Source organism: Budorcas taxicolor, chromosome X (genome assembly GCF_023091745.1).
Source record: "Budorcas taxicolor isolate Tak-1 chromosome X, Takin1.1, whole genome shotgun sequence".
Classification (NCBI taxonomy): Eukaryota; Metazoa; Chordata; class Mammalia; order Artiodactyla; family Bovidae; genus Budorcas; species Budorcas taxicolor.
Window position 1 is genome coordinate 74,078,909 of NC_068935.1, and position 17,183 is coordinate 74,096,091.

Here is a 17,183-nt window from a genome sequence, read left to right on the forward strand (position 1 = left end):
TTTTAGCAGTTATGAATAAAACTGTTATAAACACCTGTATGCGGGTTTTTATGCAGACACAAGTTTTAACTCCTTTGCATAAATACCAAAGAGCACAGTTGCTGGATCATATAGTATATTAAGGGCTTCCCTTGTAGCTCAGTTGGTAAAGAATCTGCCTGCAATGCAGGAGACCTGAGTTCGATTGCTGGAGAAGGAAACAGCAACCCACTCCACTATTCTTGCCTGGAGAATCTCATGGACAAGGGAATCTGGCAGGTTACATACAATCTATGGGGTCACAAGTGTCAGACATGACTGAGCAACTAAGCACAGCACACACATAGTATGTTAAGTTTTGTAAGAAACTTCCAGACCATCTTCCAAATTGGCTGTACCATTTTGCATTTCCAAGTGCTGTGAACAAAAGTTCCTGTTGTTCCACTTCCTTATTAGCACTTGGTGTTATCAGTGTTCTGCATTTTGACCTTTCTAATTCCCAGGTAGCTCAGGTAGCTCATGCAGGAAATGTGGGTTTGATTCTTGGGTCAGGAAGATCCCCTGAAGAAGGGAATGACAACCCATTCTAGTATTCTTTCCTGGGAAATCCCAGGGACAGTGGAGCCAAACAGGCTGCAGTCCATGAGATCGCAAAGCTGGACACGACTTAGCAACTAAAACAACAGTTATGTAGCAGTATCTCATTGTTGTAATCTGCATTTATTTGATGACATATAATGTGGAGTATCTTTTCAACTGCCCATTTACCTGTGTATCTTCTTTGGTGAAATGTCTGTTAAGGTCTTAGGCCTATTATTTATTTATTTATTTTTGGCTATGTTGGGTTTTCATTGCTAAACATGGACTTTCTCCAGTTGCAGTGCGTGGGGGTTATTCTCTAGTTGTGGTGTACAGGCTTCTCATTTGCAGTGGCTCCTGTTTTTGCAAAGCATGGAATCTAAGGCACTCAGGCTTCAGTAGTTGTGGTTGGAGGGCCCCAGAATGCACGCTCAGTAGTTGTGGTGCACAGGGTTTATTCTTCCATGACATGTGGAATCTTTCTGGACCAGGCATCGAACCTCTGTCCCCTGCTTTGGCAGACAGATTCTTTACCACTGGACCACCAGGTGTCCCCCATTTTTAAAATTGGATTGTTTGATCTCCTTGTTGAGTTTTAAGCCTATGCCTTGTCATCTCAATCTCTTACTTTTTGTCTTTTGCACAGCAAAAGCTTGTAAATTTAATGAAGTACAACTTATCAGTTATTTCTATCATACATTGTGTCTTTGATGTTGTATCTAAAAAATCATCATTATATCTGACGTCATCTAGATTTTCTACTATGTTATCTCTTAGGAGCTTTATATTTTGTCTTTTACAAAGGCCTTTGATCCATTTTGAGTTATTTTCTTTTTTCTGTTTTTGACCATGCTTTGCAGCATGCGGGATCTTATTCCCCAACCAGGGATTCAACCCATGTCTCCTGCATTGGAAGCACAGAGTCCTAACCACTGGACTGCCAGGAAAGTCCCATTTTGAGTTATTTTTTGTGAATAGGATAAGGTCTGTGTCTAGGTTTTGTGGGGGTTTTTTTGTCTGTTTTTTTTTTTTGCTCATGGATATCTAGTTATTTTAACACCATTTGTTAAAACTATACTTTCTCCACGTAATTGCTTTTTCTCTTTAGTTGACAATCAGATGACTATTTGTGGTTCTACTTCTGGGCTTTTTATTCTGTTCCTTTGGATACCACACTGTTTTGATTGTTGTTGTTCAGTTGCTAAGTCAAGTCTCACTCTTTGCAACCCCTTGAACTGCAGCACACCAGGCTTCTCTGTCTTCACTGTCTCCTGGAGTTTGCTCATTTCTGTCATTCATTTCACTTATATATAGGTACATACACACATACAGTTGAATACATTGCTGCTATTATTTTGAACAAACTGTTATGTGTTAGTTAATTAAGAATAAGAAAAACAAGTTTTTATTTTACCTTCACTTATTCCCTCTTCAGTCCCTTTCTTTATGTAGATTCAAGTTGCCAGCCTACCTTATTTCCCTTTACTCTAAAGAACTTCTTTTAACATTTCTTGCAAGGGATTCCCTCAAGCTTTGTTTGTCTGAAAGTCTTTATTTCTCCTTCACTTTTTGGGGGAAGAAGTTTATTTTTAAAATTTTTAACTGTGCTAGGTCTTCATTGCAGCACACAGGCTCTTTGTTGGGGTGTGCAGGCTTTCTCCAGTCACAGTGTGAGAGGGCTTCTCTAGTTGTGGCACATGGGCTTTAGAGTGTACAGGTTCAGTAGTTGCTGCACGCAGGCTTAGTTGCCCTGCAGCATGTGGGATCTTAGTTTCCTGACTAGGGATTGAACCTGGATCCCATGCATTGGAACGTGGATTCTTAATCACTGGCCCACCAGGGAAGTCCCTCTCTTTCACTTTTGAAGAATAATTTCACAGAGTATTTTTTTCTCTTAACACTTTTAATATTTCACTCCCCTTTCTTCCTGTTTGCATGGTTTCTGAAAAGAAGTTGGATGTAATTCTTATCTCTCTTACTTTATGGGTAAAGCATTTTATTCCTCTGACTTCTTTAAGAGTTTTTTCTTTATCTCTGATTTCTTTGAGTTAAATTATATGCATGGGTATAGTGTTGTTGGCATTTATCCACTACTTATTCTTAGAGCTTTCTGAATCTGTGATTTAGAGTCTGACATTACTTTGGGAAATTTCTCAGTCATTAATATTTCTTCTGTTCCTTTCTCTTTCTTCTGATATTCCCATTATGTATATGTTACACCTTTTGTATACCCACAGTCCCTGGATATTCTGTTTTGTTTTGTTTTTGTCTTTGTTCTCTTTACTTTTCAGTTTTCAAGGATTCTATTGATAGATCCTCTAGCTCAGAGATTTCTCAGCCATGTCCTGTATACTGAGTCCATCAAAGGCATTCTTCATTTCTGTTACAATGGTTTTCATCTCTGGTATTTCTTTTTGGTTCTTTTTAGGATTTCCATCTCTCATGTTATTCATCTATTTTTGCTTGCTGTCTACTTTATCCTTCAGCCCTAGGGTTGCTTGACAGCCCTTCTTAGAGTATACTTACTTATGGACAGAGCCAGTATCTTGTAGCTATTAGTGCTAAGCACATAATAGACGTTCAAGTAAATGTCAAACAAATGGCTTAATGTTCCATTTTACAGTATGTTACTGTGCTGGTCATATTCTAGTCTCACACAGTGCCATAAATCAAAATCAGTGTATTCATAAAACATGCTGCAACCTAAAAGATTAGTGCATTTAGGCTTTTTTAGACCAAAGGAAACAGTTTTTAGAGTTTAAGAAATTGCTTTCTCATTTTCTACTATTCAAGCAAGGATTGTTTTGGAAATTAAAAATTGTAATTTCATTTATTTTACCAAGATACACATAAAGTTTTCTTCTACATCAAACACCTTTTAATATCAATGACCATTTTAGAGCTATATTTAGAGTTAGTGGTATAAGGATGGTAGTGTGTCCATCTGTGGAATAAATTCAAATCTTTCTCCAAAGAATATTGTTATATGCCACAGCATACAAAAGCCATGCATGGATAAAAAGTGATAAGCTACCAAAAACCGTACATCTTATTTTGGCTCTTTAACATCTAAGGATTGTCAAAGCCTATAAGATTTAAAAACAAATTTTAATTGTGAGAAAATATGTGTGTATGCATGCTAAGTTGCTTTAGTCGTGTGTGGCTCTTTGTGATCCTATGGAGTATAGCCATCAGGCTCCTCTGTCCGCGGGATTCACCAGGCAAGAATACTGGAGTGGGTTGCCATGTCCTCCAGGGGATCTTCCCAACCCAGAGATTGAACCTGTATCTCTGGTAATGGCAAGCAGGTTCTTTACCACTAGTGCTGAAATGTACTATCTTAACCATTCTTGAATGTAGTTCAGTAGTATTTAGTACATTCACATTTCTGTATAACCAATCTCTAGAACTCTTTTCACCTTGTACAATGAAACTGAAACTCTTTACACATCAAATAACTCTTTATTCCCTCTTCCCCCAACCCTTGGAAACTATCATTCTGCTTTCTATCTCAGTGAATTTGACTGTTGTCAGTACCTCATATAAGTCGAATCATACATACTTGTCTTTTTGTGACTGTCTTATTTCACTTAGTGTACTGTCCTCGAAGTTGATCCATGTTGTTGCATGCATCCAAATTGTCTTGCTTTTGGGGCTTCCCTAATGTGTCTCAGGGACTTCCCCAGTGGCTAAGACTCCACGCCCCCAACGCAGGGAGACTGAGTTTGATCCCTGGTTGGTAAAGTAGATCTCACATGCCACAACTAAAACTCAGAGCAGCCAAATAAATAAATAAATATTAAAAAATTTTTTTCCTTGCTTTGAAAGGCTGAATAATGTTGCATTGTATGCATATACCACATTTTATTTATTCATTCATCTGTTGATGGACACTTGGGTTGCTTCCACCTTTTGGCTATTGTGAATAATGCTGCTATCAACATAGGTATGCAGATATCTCTTCAAGACCCTGCTTTTAGTTCTTTTAGATTTAAACTCACAAGTGGAATTACTAGATTATATGGTAGTTCTATTTTTCATTTTTTTAGTAACATTCATATTGTTTTCCATAGCAGCTGCACCATTTTGCATTATTTTTTGATAGTAGTTATCCTAATGAGTGTGAGATGGTGTCTCATTGTGGTTTTGATTTGTAATTCTTTAATGATTAGATGTAGAATATCTTTTCATGTGCTTGTTGGCAATTTGTATATCTTTTTTGAGAAATGTCTATCCATATCTGTTGCCCAATTTAAAAAAATTATTTGTTTATTTTTAGTTATGATGGGTCTTCATTGCTTTGTGTGGGCTTTCTCTAGTTGCGGTGAATGGGGGCTACTCTTTGTTGTGGTGTGTGGATTTCTCATTGTGGTGCTTCTCATTGCAGAGCACAGGCTCTAGGCACACGGGCTTTAGTAGTTGTAGCACATGGGCTCAGTAGTTGTGGCTCCCAGGTTCTAGAGCACTGGCTCAATAGTTTTGGCTCATGGGCTTAGTTGCTCCGTGGCATGTGGAACTTCCCAGATCAGGAATCAAACCTGTGTTCCCTGCATTACAAGGCAAATTCTTATCTACTGTGCCACCAGGGAAGTCCCTTTGTCCAACTTTTCTTTTCCTGTGCCCAGTTTTTAGTAAATGTGTTTTTTAGTTGTAGTTCTTTATGTTGTCTCAATATTAGCCCCTTATCAGATATATTATTTTTTTTTCCCATTGCTTTTTCACTGTTGATTGTGTCTATAGACTATAAAATACTTTTAAAGAGCTGATTTGGTGTAAAGATGTTATACTAGTAATCATGGAAATACAAACTATAATAATGGTGTTATTATATAAATTATATAGTATATAAATGTTGTTATATAATTATATGTATTATATAAGTTAAATTATATATATTATATACATTATTACAATATTTACCCATTAGATCAACTTTTGGCAAGAATGTAAGGAAACATACCTTCCTGTGTTGCTGGGTAGGAGTGTAAATTGGTACAGCCACTTTTGAAGGCATGTTGGCTCTATCCATCTTCATTTAAAATGTTTCTGCTCTATGAACTAATTATTCCATTTCTAGAGAAACATTTTCACATATATACAGGAAAATATGTACACGACTATTTCTTAAAACATCCTTTTTAATTGGGAAAAAAGGAAAAAACTAAATTGCCAACAATAGCGTAATTACTTAGTAAACTATGAGAGCATACATATATATGTATATATATATATGTATGTATACCAACCTCAACATATGTGTGTGTGTGTGTGTGTGTGTGTGTGTGTGTGTGTGTGTGCTGTGCTTAGTCACACAGTTGTTTCCAACTCTTTGTGACCCCATGGACTGTAGCCCTCCAGGCTCCTCTGTCCATGGAGATTCTCCAGGCAAGAATGTTGGAGTGGGTTGCCATGCCCTCCTCCAGGGGATTTTCCCAACCCAGGGATTTAACCCAGGTCTCCTGCACTGCAGGTGGATCCTTTACCATCTGAGCCACCCATATTATATGGGGCTTCCCTGGGGTGTGTGTGTGTGTGTATGTGTGTGTGTGTATATATATATACACTGTTATGGATAGATCTCAAACACGGTTGAATAAAAAAAGCAAAATGAAAGGTAGAATATTTCAGTTAATGTGATACCATTTTTGTTAAATAAGGCAGAGACAAAACAATATTATGTTTTCTGCTGGTATATACACATGTATGTGAATAAATTCAGAAAGGTCTATAAATGGTAATAGTGGCTGGCAGAATGGACTGGAGTTGGTCCGTATAACCCTGTAATTTTTTGTTTTTAATTTAATACAGGAAATGGATTTCATATATTACATAGGTCTTTTAGACACATATGTGTATATGTATATTTTAAATCCAAAGGTGGTATAGTAGTCCCTGCTTATCCACAGGGGATACATTCTAAGACTCTGAAACTGCAATTAGTACTGAACCCTATATGTAACTATATTTTTTCCTATACATACATATATACATACCTACCTATGATAAAGTTTAACTTATAAATTAAGCACAGTAAGAGTAGCAATAATAATAACAAAATAGAAGAATTAAAACAATATAGGCTCAGATGGTAAAGCAGGTGCTTGCACTGCAAGAGACCCAGGTTTGATCTCTTGGTTGGGAAAATCCCCTGGAGAAGGGAATGACAACCTACTCCAGTATTCTTCTTGCCTGGGAAATCCCAAGAACAGAGGAACCTGATGGTCTACAGTCCATGGGGTTGTAAAGAGTCTGGGTGACTGAGAGACTAACAGATTCACTGTAATGAAAGTTATGTGAGTGTGGTCTCTCTCACAATATCTTATTATACAAATTTATCTTTTCTATCTTGATTAAGCACTTATCACTTACCGTAATTTTTTCAGTGGAACAGCAGAGTTAACAGATTTCTTTTCCTTTACAATTTCACGAAGATAGCAACCTCAGCAAGTGATTTTTTTTCTGTCTTTATTGAGAGCTTTCACCTTTCCACTTAAAGGAAGCACTTTATGGCTTCTCTTTGGCATATCTCATTGCCAGCATCACTACTCTTGTGTTTTGGGGCATTATTAAGTAAAATAAGGGTTACTTGAATACAAGCATTGTGATATCACAACAGTTGATCTGAAAACCAAGACAGCTACTAAATGACTAATGGGTGGGATATGCTGGACAAAGGGATCATTCACATCCTGGGTAAGATGGTGAGAGATTTCATCACACTGCTCAGAATGGCTGCAATTTAAAATTTTTGAATTGTTTGTTTCTGGAATTCTCCACTTAGTATTTTCAGACTGCAGTTGACCACAGATAACTTAAACTTTAGAAAGTGAAACTGTGGACAAGTGGGGACCACCATATAAATAAACAACTATTGAAGAGTTTGGCCTAAAATTTGGGAAGCACTTTGGTGGCATGAACACTATTCAGGTCTTAGTTTTGTGGACTCAAACTGAATTTTTAACAGCGTAGCCAGAATTTATCTAGCTCTGCAGACTTTGTGTACACTCGCCAAACCATAAAAATCCATGGACATTGGTAATCAAAGAGCTAATTTTTAAATTCACTAATTCAGCATCTTTTACTGCCAAGAAGGCCAAACTAATCATATACCTAATCGGTATACCCTCTCCCCTTATAGGAAAGTTTAAAAAAAACTACTTTTAGAAGGGTTACTCTTAAGTATAGAATCAAAGCAAGGGAGTGGGTTATTTTACTGGTTGATGTCTTTAAAGTGAAAGTGAAGTCGCTCAGTCATGTCCGACTCTTTGCAACCCCATGGACTGTAGCCTACCAGGCTCTTCATCCATGACATTCTCCAGGCAAGAGTACTGGAGTGGGTTGCCATTTCCTTCTTCAGGGGATCTTCCCAACCCAGGAATTGAACCTGGGTCTCCCGCATTGGAGGTAGACACTTTAACCTCTGAGCCACCAGGGAAGCCCAAAATATTTCTTTGAGCCCCTTTTTGTTGGTGGGAGGCAAGAATACTGGAGTGGGTTGCCATTCCCTTCTCCAGGAGATCTTCCCGATTCAGGGATTGAACCTGGGTCTCCCACACTGTAGGCAGACGCTTTACCGTCTGAGCCACCAGGGAAGTCTTTAAGTTATAGTTATTTTATACAAGCCAATCTCTGTTAAAGGGTTACCTGCTGAGGGTACCTAAATGCTTGCATCTGGTGGTGATCATCTTTTCCCTGGACTTAACATTTTCTATTTTCTGCAAGTATTATCACATCAGGAAAGATACAATGCAAATGAGTAGGTCTTAGATTCTTTACCTTAGCAATTCCAGTGTTATCTTAAGAATATCATGGTCTCATGACAGAGAAATGTTATGCTTATCACTAAATACTTATGAACCTTTTAGAATTGACTATTTCTGCTGATTGGTTACCATTTTGTATTGGTTTTCCCTACAATAGAGTACTCTCTTACCTGATCTTCTTTCCTCCACATTGAGAATGTGCTCTATTTGAAGCTTACCTAAGCTGCTGCTGCTGCTGCTAAGTCACTTTAGTGGTGTCCAACTCTGGGCAACTCCAAAGACGGCAGCCCACCAGGCTCCCCCCGTCTCTGGGATTCTCCAGGCAAGAATACTGGAGTGGGTTGCCATTTCCTTCTCCAATGCATGAAAGTGAAAAGTGAAAGTGAAGTTGGTCAGTCATGTCCAACTCTTTGTGACCCCACGAACTGCAGCCTACCAGTCTTCTCCATCCATGGGATTTTCCGGGCAAGAGTACTGGAGTGGGATGCCATTGCCTTCTCCTATTACCTAAGCTACATGAGACAATTTTAGTTCTCATAAATGTATTCTTTTTTTGCATAATGTCGGAACAGATTAAAGTAATTGTGGTATGGAAATTTTTCCATTTTAAAGGAGTAAAATGTAGGTTTCTTAGCTAGGAATTTATATTTTGTCAGTAAAGTGTACTAGTTAAGGTCACAAGCAGCCTTGGGTTTGACTCTTGGATCACTTACCACTTTCCTTAGATGAATCACTTAACCCACCTAAACCTGGGCTTATTTGTCTTTGTAAAATGCCTAAATTTCAAGATATTTGCTATTAAGATTATTTTTTTAGTAATTTGTATTCTCATGGACTACTTTTTATTCAGCTAAACATGAATTCAGCTCCAACTTTCATCAACTTTCCTGCAAAAGGGAAGCCCAAGCGGGGTGATACATATGAGTTGCAGGTGCGTGGATTTTCAGCTGAGCAGATTGCCCGGTGGATTGCTGACAGAACTGATGTCAATGTAAGTTTCCTTGCTTCATAGAAAGTTTGTCATTATCCACTTATTCTTCTGGGAGGTCCTAATTGGTCTCGTCCTTATATCACTGAGATGGTGATAGTTTGTCAGTCCCTTTATCAGTAGCATTTAACAGAATCATCCTGAAATGAAAGAGTGACGTTAAAACATACTCTATTACTTAGTCAATTCAGCATGGAAACCACTCTTTCGTCCTCATTAAATCCATGGAGTATCTAGTTGTACTTGGCAATACTTAGTAATACTTAGTAAATACTTAGTAATACTTCTTAATCTAAAAGATGTATATGTGTGCTCAGTCACTTCAGTCATGTCCAACTCTTTGCAACACCATGGACTGTAGCCCACCAGGCTCCCCTGCCCATGGGATTCTCCAGGCAGGAATACTGGAGTGGGTTGCCATTTCCTCCTCCAGGGGATCTTTACAACCCAGGGATCAAACAAACCTTTGTCTCCTGCATCTCCTGCCTTGGCAGGTGGATTCTTTACCACGAGCGCCACCTGGGAATTCCCTAAAAGATGTTATGTTGTGGTTCCAAAGAATATTGCATCCATACCGTTTTAGGATACATTGTAGGCTATTTTAATTAGGATGAAAAGAAAAAGTGTAATTTTTTCATGAAAGTAACCACACTAATTTTGATTGTTTTCATTTCAAATTATTTTGATCTATATACTTAATGAATAAATTTCATACTTTAAAGTGTTTTTCTCTCCTTTTCATTAGATTAGAGTAATTAGACCCCCAAATTACGCTGGTCCCCTTATGTTGGGATTGCTTTTGGCTGTTATTGGTGGACTTGTGTATCTTCGAAGGAGCAATATGGAATTTCTCTTTAATAAAACTGGATGGGCTTTTGCTGCTCTGGTGAGTGAAAGTTGGAAGAAAAATTGTTTAGATAAAACTCCTAATATTACATTGTTAGGTGGCATTTTGTTTCTTTCTTATCTGTGGGAAAAGATTTTATATATTGATATTTTTATTTTTTACCTTAAAATCAGTTTGTTTCCTCCATTATCTCATTAGTATGGCAAGAGCTTGAAGGAACTCCTTGTACCTAGTTTTTATTCAACCTGAAAGACTGTCACCCCTATGAAAATCTCCATTCTTTAAATTCTTCTAAAAGCTTTTCAGTATTCAATTTTAAACTTGTATCAGTTTATTTGTAGTTTTAAAACAGTGCTTTCCTTTCAAAGTAAATATTGATTCTTGTGATCCTTATGATGAAATATAAGCTTTTTTGTCATTTATGGAAAATTTTTTTTCATGTATTACTTGAGAGGTATACTTTTCATATACCTGTTAATTTAATTAAAGTGGAACCATACCATATTATATGAGTATTTCATTTTTTTTGTTTCCTAGTGTTTTGTGCTTGCTATGACATCTGGTCAAATGTGGAACCATATAAGAGGACCACCGTATGCTCATAAGAATCCCCACACAGGACATGTGGTAAGGGAAGTCCAGAATTTCTTTACATTATATACCAAAGTTAACCTTAATGATTAATATCCTGTTAGATCAGTGCTAGTATATGAAGGAACTCGATTTAGTTTTGACTTTTCAATCGCTCTGTATTAATGAACTTCGATTGCTAAAAAGACTATGCCATACTCTTAAAAGGGGGAAGTTTTTTTTTTAATCTTTTTTGATGAGTTCTTTTGAGTAAGCTGGCTAAGAATGAAAGTGTCTTCAACTAAATAGAATAATTGATCAAGTACTTGACCATTTACTGTTTCTAGGCATGTACTAGGTATTATTAGATAGAGTGATACAAAAAATGTAGTCCCTGTTTTCATGGAGTTTATATTATTTTACCTCATGGTCTTGTACACTAAAATACTAGTTTTCTCATTTGTTGAAAACATAGTATAAGTATAATGAATAAATACAAATAAATATAAGTATGAATAAATAATAACACAGAGATAGCTTTTATTTTAGTCAAACTTTTTACAGGTGAATTCTACAGATCCAGTGTTTATATACATCAGATGAATTAATAATTTCATAGTATTTAAAAATAGCCAATTTTAGGATTACATTACCAAATTTTAACATTTATTTAAAGATTAAATTTTGTCTTTTTTTTTTTCCCCAGAATTATATCCATGGAAGCAGCCAAGCTCAATTTGTAGCTGAAACACACATTGTTCTTCTGTTCAGTATCCTCTTTAGAATAAGTTCTTGGTGCCACATTTTAATTTGTCTATTTTCTCACATTCCAGTATTTTCTCTGTAGCGTTTGGTTGAGGTTGCTGTCTTATTAATGCAAGTCATTAATATCTTTGGAATTATATTACTGTATCACTTGCCCTAGCCTGATCAACTGAAGACCTCTAGGGACAAACCTGCAGTCTGATAAAGCCAAGTTTATTGGATCATTGCTACAAGGGAGACTTAAGTCAGAGGAACCATGGGATTTCTTATCTAAGGAAAGACAGAGCTGTTATAGGACTTAAGGAAAGATAGTGCTTAGATGAAATGTAAATGAAGCAATGTTTTGATGAACTCAAAGCAAAGCCAGGCTAAGTGTAAAGAGGTCAGTGTCAAGTCTGGACTGAAGTGGATCCAGAATTTTGTTTCCTGGAAACTACAAAGTTCAGATAAATGTACAGTTTGTTTTCAGAAACTCCTTTTTTGAAGCTCTGTCACTTTGGTTCTGAATTGAGGCTACTTAGAATTTGTATTTATAGATCGAGTGACTTAAATCCTCCAGGTAAGAATGGAATGTTTCCTTCTTACTTATGTAGTTTGAACCAGTTTATTATTTTAGATTACAGTGTTCCTCATTGAGTAGGAAAGCAGTAGTTACTCAAAGATGGAGTTTGTTTTGACATTTACAGCTGCAGCATGTCCTAGGGAGAAATATTATTTCCTGTGAACTATGCAGCTACTTTATATGTGTGTTTTCCTGTTCTCTGTCCCATAGGACAGATTTTTACTTTCTCACATCTGAAAATAGATGTCTCTGTAAGCTGCAAGGGTAGTTAACAGTGATATCAGATAGGTAAGAGTATACATTTCTTAGTATTACTGAGTATAGTTTACCTACCTGAATGCATAAGCAGTGACTCTGTGAAATCAACAAGGTGAACAGATGTAATGTTCTTTTAGGTTGTGCTTCTCAGGCAAGGAGTCCTGATACTGACATATTGAAATCAGTTGTAGCCCAGACGGTTAGAGAATCTGCTCAGTGGCTTGATGGTAATGTCATTTGCCCTCCTTTGTGTCATCTGGATGATTTAGAGGAATTCCATATTTTGTATTTATAGACATACTTTTCATACAGTTTAGTTTTTTAATGTATTATAAGCATTTACTAAATTGTGTATGGCCTTCGTAGTTATGAAATGCATGATAATTACAGAAAAATAAGAAAATATAAGCAAGGAAAAGGAAAACAGTCACCATTAGCAAATGTCCTCCAGGGGATCTTCCCAACCCAGGAATCAAACCCAGGTCTCTCGCATTATGGGTAGATTCTTTACTATCTGAGCCACCAGGGAAGTCCATAATAGATATGTCATAATTCAGTTATTCTCTATTGGTGAATATTGCAAAAAATATTTTCTTGCACATAAAAATAATTGATGGACTTCCCTGGCAGTTCAGTGGTTGAGACTCTATGCTTCCATTGCAGGGGGCACAGGCTCCATCCCTGACCAGGAAACTAAGATCCCACATGCCTCACAGCACAGCCACCCCCCAATAGAGGGTAGGGAAATACATATGTGCCAGAAATACATATGTACTCTGCTACCCCTGGCAAATCCTAATTATTGTTATGTATTATTTTTTAAAACTGCTCTTTCAGTAGGAAGAGAAATTGTTTAAATATAGTTTGGACAATAATAATCAAAGTAACTTAAACATTTCTTTAGAATTCTGTAATTATGCTTCATTTTATACAAATATCTTTGTCTTTATCATCTATGATACACTTTATTTTACTGGCTCTTTTATTTTTATTTTTTATTGGGGTATCATTGATTTACAATATTGTATTGGTTTCAGGTATACAGGTAGTGATTCAGGTTTTTTTAGATTATATTCCATTATAGGTTATTACAGGATATTGAATATAATAAATCCTTGTTGTTTATCTATTTTATAGATAGTAGTTTGTATTTGTTAATCCTGTACCCCTAATTTGTCCTTCCCTCCCTCTCCCCTTTCATAATGAAGTTTGTTTTCTATGCCTATGAGCCTGTTTCTGTTTCATACATGGATTTATATATATATTATGTACCATGCTCATGCTTAGTTGCTCAGTTGTTTGTGACTCTTTTTGCGACCCCACAGACTGTAGCCCACCAGGATCCTCTGTCCATGGGATTCTCCAGGCAGGAATACTGGATTGGGTAGCCATTCCCTTCTCCAGAAGATCTTCTTGATCCAGAGATTGAACCTGGATCTCCTGCATTGCAGGCAGATTCTTTACTATCTGAGTCACCAGGGAAGCCCTTTTTATGTGTGTCTGTATATATATATATATATGTATGTATGTATTCATATATGTGCATATACTCCCCTCCCCCACATTTTGTGATTTTGATGTCCTGTTTTACATCTTCATGCTTATCCTTTTACTGTTTATTTTAGTTATAATCACTTTTACAATTTTTAAATTGTTTTTTAAATCTATTTACTGGTTTATTTAAGTGACCTTAAATCCTATATATTTGCCTTTCTTAATGTGACTCTTTCCCTTTCCCATATATACTTGCTTCTTTTCTATTTAGAGAAGACATGTCAATATTTCTTTTAGGGTAGGTTTAGTATTGCTGAATTCTTTTAGCTTTCACTTGTCTGAGAAGTTGTTTCTTTCTCCTTCTATTCTAAATGATAATCTTGCTGAGTATTGTACCCTAGGTTTCAGGTTTTTCCCTCACAGTGCTTTGAATATATCATCCCACTCCCTTCTAACAGTGTTTCTACAAAGAAATCAGCTGATAGCCTTATTGGCATTCTCTTGTAACTGACCCTCTTTTTCCCTCTTGCTGCCTTTAGAATCTTCTCTTTATCTAGTTCCCTGTTATAATGATCTGCATTTCTATCCATCATCTTTCTTAAATCAGTTCTTTTTATTACCACCTTTTTGAACTCGGGGTCTAGTAGACCAGTGAGCTCTATTTCATTATTTTTTCTTTCAGGGGATTTCTGCTGTTCTTTAATTGGAAGTAGTTCCTCTGCCTTGGGTTTTGTGTGTGTGTGTGTGTTTTTTTTTTTTGGCCGCACTTGCTGCATGCAGGATCTTAGTTCCCTGGCTAGGGATCAAACCTGTGCCCCCTGAAGTAGAAATTTGAAGTCTTAACCATTGGAATTTGCCTTTTCATTTTACTTATCTTTCTCTGTCTCTATGACTTTAGGAGAAAAAATTATCTACTGTGACGTTAAAGGGATATTTTTAAGTGGGAGCATCCCTGTATAGACTGAGTATGTTCACTGTTTCTGCTGCAAGGTAGTTTTGGTATGGACGCCAGCCACGTCTTCCCTCAGGGTGTGCTGGCCATTGTCCCCTTGATAGGGGATGTGATTGGTGTTGGAGTATCTGGAGCCTGTGCTAGACTGAGGTGGAGCTTCCTCCCTGCTCTGTGGTTGTCACTGTCCTGTCAGGGATAGGGTCTGCTCCTCAGTTGTTGGAGTAGAAGCCCTGAAGGTCAGGTTCAATCAGGCTCTATTGCCCTTGAATGCATGCCCTGCCCCAGAAGAGGTGATTGCTGAAGCAAGTGAGGCCTGTGCAGTCACAGAGGACTTATATGCTGTCTGTGTAAGTGTCTATGGTTCCACTCAAAAGCAGCAAAAGATTGTGTCCCTTGGTTGTGTTTGTCCCAGATCTAGTGCAAGGCTGTGGTGAGGAATAGGCTGGGGACTGGGGCATTGTGGCTGCAGGAATTGAGATGGCTGCACTGCCACAAGAGATCTGGGCTACCTCTGTGGCAGTCTTCTCCCAGGACCTGTCTGTCTCAGATCAAGAGCTAAGCTGGGGTGTGGAGTGGGTAGAGGCTGAGCGCAGCTGGGATAGAACCACTGTGTACACCCAGACCACACCCCAGGCCCTCCAGTCTGTCCTACATGAGTCCTGTCCCTGAGTCTCTCTGCTTGGTATTTCAGCACTTAGCTGCTGCCTGTTCTTGTAGTACCACCCCAGTCAACGTGATATGTCTCTGTATAGTTAGACCGAGTCTTTGCCCAGGTCTCATGCCAGGCTGTGGTGTGGAGTGAGCACAGCCAGGGTCTTCTCCGCCCCTTCAGTTTGGAGTTGTGGTTAGGTGACAGCCAGCAGTGCAAGGCTCTGTCCGCTCTGCCATCATGTGTGTGCTCCTTGCAAGTAGAGTCTAGGCTCCTCTTGCCCTTTTGTCTGTCCCAGTGGATTTCCCAGAAGGCAAGGACTGGGATACTCAGATTGTGGCTCCACGTGATCGCCGCCCCCCGACCCCGAGTGAAGATCTGCCTGTGTGGACCTTCTCTTCCTTACAGATCCCTCTGAGCTGGGTAGGTCCTAAGCTGACACTGCTGGTTACATGGAGATCTTTCTTGCAGTTTTGGTTGTATAGGATTTCTTCTACCAGTATCCAGTTAGTTTTCCATGAGAATTATTCCAATATAGATGTATTTTTGGCATGTGTGTTGCGGAGAGGTGAGCTTTACATTCTCCTTCCTACTCTGCCACCTTGAACCACAAATCTACTAGCTTGTTTAATAGCCTAGTTCCTGTTTGTTATGTAATAACACCTCCTCTATTTTCTATTCAGTTCTCTCAGGGTAAGATGATTATGTAATTATTTACTATTTGTTGTTTGTATCCCCTACTAGAGTGTAAACTTGTTCAAGGAGTGGTCTATATTTCCTCTAACTTTGTAACTCCAACTAATAGTGCCTGCCTATAATAGACAGTAAAAGTTTAAAGAGTCTATAAATGAAATAAAGCAATACATATGGAAGTGCATCATAGCTCTTCATAGCTAAGAACAACAGCACACAAAAACCTTGATGGTATAGTGTAAGATGGAAAGCTCTAGACCATGATACAGAAGCAAACTAGTCCAAAAACAAGTCTCGACCGTTAATCAGAGTGTCTATGGCCAGAGCCTTTAGAAATGATCAGTCTCCATGCATGTGTGTGTATTAGTAGCTCAGTTGTGTCCAACTCTTTGCGATGCCCACCAGGCTCCTCTGTCCATGGGGATTATCCAGGCAAGAATACTGGAGTGGGTTGTCATGCCCTCCTCCAGGGGATCTTCCCAACCCAGGGATCGAACCCAGGTCTCCCACATTGCAGGCAAATTCTTTACCAGCTGAGCCACCAGGGAAGCCCAAGAATACCACAGTGGGTAGCCTACCCCTTCTCCAGGCCATCTTCCCAACCCAAGAATCGACCTGGGGTCTCCATTGTAGGCAGATTCTTAACCAGCTGAGCTACCAGGGAAGCCCATCTTTATGCATACCCATCAGTTCAGTTCAATTCAATTCATTTGCTCAGTCATGTCCACCTCTTTGCGACCCCATGAATTGCAGCACGCCAGGCCTCCCTGTCCATCACCAACTCCTGGAGTTTACCCAAACTCATGTCCATCGAGTCGGTGATGCCATCCAGCCATCTCATCCTCTGTTGTCCCCTTCTCCTCCTGCCCCCAATCCCTCCCAGCACCAGGGTCTTTTCCAGTGAGTCAACTCTTCGCATGAGGTGGCCAAAGTTTTGGAGTTTCAGCTTCAGCATCAGTCCTTCCAATGAACACCTAGGACTGATCTCCTTTAGGATGGACTGGTTGGATCTCCTTGCAGTCCAGGGGACTCTCAAGAGTCTTCTCCAACACCACAGTTCAAAAGCATCAATTCTTCAGCACTC

At 38.4% G+C, this 17,183-nt stretch overlaps 1 protein-coding gene across 1 annotated transcript in view; it reads left to right on the plus strand.

The window, feature by feature from the left end:
- The window catches only part of MAGT1 (magnesium transporter 1), a 46,701-nt gene that overhangs the window by 20,999 nt on the left and 8,519 nt on the right, over positions 1-17,183 (plus strand). The window contains exons 4-7 of the mRNA XM_052663115.1: positions 9,172-9,312; positions 10,055-10,195; positions 10,694-10,783; positions 11,433-11,496. Coding sequence (XP_052519075.1) covers positions 9,172-9,312; positions 10,055-10,195; positions 10,694-10,783; positions 11,433-11,496 — 436 coding nt within the window. The remainder of the gene's footprint in view (positions 1-9,171; positions 9,313-10,054; positions 10,196-10,693; positions 10,784-11,432; positions 11,497-17,183) is intronic.